This window comes from Panicum virgatum, chromosome 5N (assembly GCF_016808335.1).
Source record: "Panicum virgatum strain AP13 chromosome 5N, P.virgatum_v5, whole genome shotgun sequence".
In the NCBI taxonomy this organism is placed as follows: domain Eukaryota; kingdom Viridiplantae; phylum Streptophyta; class Magnoliopsida; order Poales; family Poaceae; genus Panicum; species Panicum virgatum.
The window spans coordinates 48,162,665-48,166,626 of NC_053149.1; the positions used below are offsets into that span (position 1 = coordinate 48,162,665).

A 3,962-nucleotide genomic window follows, 5' to 3' on the forward strand; every position below is an offset into this window, starting at 1 on the left:
ACATTTCTTCTACTTTTAAACAACTTTAGCCTTTTCTTACAGTATATTTATATCAAAAAATTATAGAGAAGGCTTAGAAGGAGCTCTATGAATCCAGCGGCGGTAGGAGGGGCCAGACCCACCGCTGAATCCACCCCTGCTTTTTTTGGAATCCGACACAACCCGCTCCTTTCGTTCTTCCAGCCGCCAAAACAATTCCTCGCATGGACAGTGGACAGTGGCAGTAGAAAATCATGTCTTCTTCATAGCAAGTTCTCCATATGAAAAGGTAACACAACTGAAAAATAAATAAAAGGAGTTTATAGAATCAAGCAAAAAACTCTAAAGATGAATCAAATCTAAAGGAAAACCAAAGGAAAAGGTAGATGAAGGGGGTACCTTGCGTGGACGAAGATGAAGGGAAATCTCGCCGGTGGTGGCGTGGGGAGGAGAGATGACCTTAGTTGAGGGAGATCGGCGACGGGGATGGAAGAAGCGTAGAGAGTTAAAATAGTTTAGTTGGAAGTTTTCTGGGTAATAAGTTGGAGCAAAGGAATTACTTGGTTAAACTAATAAGAACTTGGCTTGTGGCGTCGGCGGCTAGTCCACATGTGAAAAGCTTTAGACACATTGCTTGTGGTGTTGTGGTCAGCGGCGCAGTGTTAACCATCAGAAGCACGTAACTTTGTCTGCTCTCGAATTTTCGTTGAAATGGTCTTCTTCTTTTTTTTTTCTTTTTCCTACGGCGACTCTTCCGGGTCGACATGCTTTTGCGGTGTGTGTCCAGTGCATGTTGCGTGTTGCATAGTTTGGTTAGGACAGTAGAATGTCTTTGTGGGGCCGAAGCATATGAATATTCTCATGTATGTAGATGTTACGTATTACTTCCTCCATCCAAAATAAATAAATCACTTTAATTAAAAAATTTAGAATAGATTAAGAAAATAGTAAAATAATCTTATTTGCCCCGATTTATTAGTCATATTTTTCACTAAATTAATTATTATATAAATAGAGTAAGATGACATATTTTCTAGAACAAAATTTGAATCTTAAAATGAATTTTTTAGACGGAGGAACAAAAGTCTGTTCTCTCAATTTTCAAATCTCAGAGTTTTGGGCCACTGCTTTTTTTTTTTGGATTAGTTTTGGGCCACTGCTGGATGATGCTTCTAACTCATGGATGCCTCAAGGCCTAACATACTTTGGGCTGGGCTGATGAGAACAACTTTTTTCTAAGTTAATAAAGGCCGAAACAACCCCTGAAAAAAAGATGTTGCGTTGCTCGCAAAACATCATTAAGTCTCCTCCTATCTCAAAAAATAAAAAAATAAATCAGCAATAAGGAGTCCTGTCGGCAAATGGTCTTTCGTCATTGCTAACGAGTAGTCGCGCCATTTTCCCCTCCTGTAGTCTTTTTTACCAGCTATCTAAAGTTCTTAAAAGACTGCCTAAAAATAAAACTTCTTACAATTCTACAAATTTTAGGCGTTCAAATGAAATCTATTGCCTACTGAAAGACAACCAGCTTGCAGCCGATAATAAGTAAATCACACACTGAGCCAACAGACAAAGCTGAGGGGGAAAAAATGGAGGAAAACCTTCCCAGAAGCCTATAGCTTCCTCGTGTGCACGGAAATTAACCAGAGCAAGCAACCAACTCTAACGCAAAGTTCGGCTTGCCCCTGGAACGAAAGTATCAACATTCTATCCGTCTGAACTTGTAATCACCCGAGATTCCTTGCTTCCTTCGAAATGGCAAAGGCAGGCACCAATTCTTGTGTGCCGGTTAGGGGAGAAACTTGCATCATAAGAGGCGGCCTAGCTCTGTACACGGTTCTTAAGCTCGAGCCGCGGAGAACTCACCCAATCGAGCTAGGATCTGCAGAAACACAAGGTCAGGGCTGAAGTATTTGCTCCATCAAGGTACGTGAAGTCCCAACACATTTCCTCTTCTCAACGTACTAGGGGCGAATCACAAGAGCTAGGATCGTCACCTATCATGTCCCTCCAGCAGATCAAATATGCAAGGAATCACAAAGGCGCTGCGCCTCCATGGAAGGCAGCTAAGGCACGCAGTCCAGCAACACCTGAACAAGGGGATCTTCTCCTGGGCCACCCTGATCTCGCGCATACAGAGCGAGTCGCCAACGGTGATCATACCTCACATGGGGCTCGAGAACATCACGGTCAGCGAGATCCTCAGGGCAAAAGGGGAGGCTGAAGTTGGAGCAGTCTACTGGTGCGACGCCAGCAATTTGGTACATGAAGCTGTCAAGCACGTAAGCATCTACTTTCTCGAGTACAAGTGTAGAACATATGATTTGTTTCTTTATTTCTAATATCTGAGACTATGGCAAACTGATTAGAAACTGTCTGTAAAATTGTAGATGACAGCCCATAATGTTGGAGCTCTAGTGGTGCTCAAGTCAGGGGACATGACGCAGCTTGCAGGAATTGTAACCGAGAGGGGTAAGCTAAAAGCAGCTATTGAGAGCTGGCCAACTGGGATTCAAATAATCTGGCTAAATTATGTTTTCTTGTGATGCCCAATTGTGTCTATTTATTAGAGCTAAACATCAAACTGCTCTTTCTCTGAAAGTAAAGGAAACAATAACAGAAAGGTAGTATCAAGACAACGAAAATACCGATGACCACAATAAGTAGCCCTAACTGAATTTTCATATATGTGCATATAGAAAATACGAATGCACAATGTTGGCATATCCTCTATATCCAGTATAAAATACATAAAGACTTTTCAGAACAGTTTAAAACAAAAATGCAATAAAACCCAATAAATGCTAAAAATACTTTTTTCTATAGATTTTGCCAGGAAGATCCTCTTGCCAGGGCGACCTGCAGAAGAAACAAGAGTTCAAGATATCATGACAGAAGAGGTGAAAGGACTTGAAAAGTGGAAAATTATTCTATTCGAACACTATCATAGCATATTTCACAGTCTCATCATTTCCATTACTATATCCCAGGACAAGCTAATTACAGTGTCCAGTAGAACCAATATCCTACGTGCGATGGAGGTAATGACAGGTAACGAATCATTCAATTATTTCGTAAAGAGAGTTGATTGTATCAAATTTGTAAGTTACTGGAAAACCTAGCTAGGATCTAATTACTGGGTCTCCCCCTCCTGTTAACAGACAAGCATATCAGACATGTTCCTGTTTTCGATGAGAAGGTAGTTGGCATGATCTCTATTGGTGATGTTGTTAGAGCAATCGTGGACCAACAGCACCAGGAAGTAAAACAGCTGAAGAAGTATATCAGAGGAGATTACTATTAGAAACAACTAGATTGCTTTTAGCCCTTTTACATTTGGTAAAGAAATTGTATGCAACCATTCATGATATTTAACAAAGATATATATTCGCCTCCATGCGCCGATCAGTTCCCACTGTCTATCATGTTAAATTTGCTAGTGATCATCTAATAAAGAAGTGGAAAATTATAAGCTTCATATTGAATCATTTGAGTTTGGACTTGTTATGACCCGTGATCAAGCGTCAACCATATATAAATGTGTCCTCAATCTAAAGATGTTTTTTTACTGTGATCATAGCAAAGAAATGCAATTGATAAAAATTTAGAGTGAAGCGGGGAAATCGCATAACGAGTTCACTGCAGTGATCAAAATTCAACATTGTCCTAGAGTCCAATGCAACATCCCACGATTGCCAGAGAAGGTGCGGTCTCAACTCTCAACTTCTTACCGCGTGTGGATGTATGCAGGGGAGCAAAAATAAGAGAAGATAAGATTATACAGTTTTTTTTAACAAATGTTTGCCAATGTGGCACATGCCACGTCGACTTTGGTTGCTTGCGCGATGTGTTTGGGATTTCGGATGGACCACTTATTACGGTTTAAGAACCTAGAGGAACGATTTGACAGTTTAGGGACATAAGTGAAACTGCGAGACAAGTTTGGGAACATCCGAACATGAGATGCAATTTACTCTTTTGGA

The 3,962-nt window shown here is 40.6% G+C and overlaps 1 protein-coding gene across 2 annotated transcripts; it reads left to right on the top strand.

Annotated features, from left to right (window-relative positions):
- The first annotated feature begins 1,784 nt into the window (after positions 1 to 1,784).
- On the top strand, positions 1,785 to 3,387 carry LOC120674287 (CBS domain-containing protein CBSX3, mitochondrial-like). Of its 2 annotated transcripts, none has more exons than XM_039955445.1 (6): positions 1,785 to 1,905; positions 1,997 to 2,261; positions 2,370 to 2,451; positions 2,806 to 2,879; positions 2,970 to 3,030; positions 3,141 to 3,387. In XM_039955445.1, exons 2-6 carry the CDS (start codon positions 2,004 to 2,006, stop codon positions 3,281 to 3,283), a joined length of 618 nt encoding a protein of 205 aa, XP_039811379.1. In that variant the 5' UTR covers positions 1,785 to 1,905; positions 1,997 to 2,003; the 3' UTR covers positions 3,284 to 3,387. The 2 variants fall into 2 exon arrangements, with proteins under 2 accessions (XP_039811379.1, XP_039811380.1); XM_039955446.1 differs by having other exon boundaries at positions 1,804 to 1,905; positions 1,994 to 2,261.
- Positions 3,388 to 3,962: the final 575 nt, after the last annotated feature.

Excerpts from the sequence above, each read along its gene's own strand:
- LOC120674287 (XM_039955445.1), top strand. The coding sequence starts at position 2,004 with ATGCAAGGAATCACAAAGGCGCTGCGCCTCCATGGAAGGCAGCTAAGG. Across the intron at positions 2,262-2,369 it reads TACATGAAGCTGTCAAGCAC|ATGACAGCCCATAATGTTGG; the intron begins GTAAGCATCTAC and ends GTAAAATTGTAG. Across the intron at positions 3,031-3,140 it reads TGCGATGGAGGTAATGACAG|ACAAGCATATCAGACATGTT; the intron begins GTAACGAATCAT and ends TCCTGTTAACAG.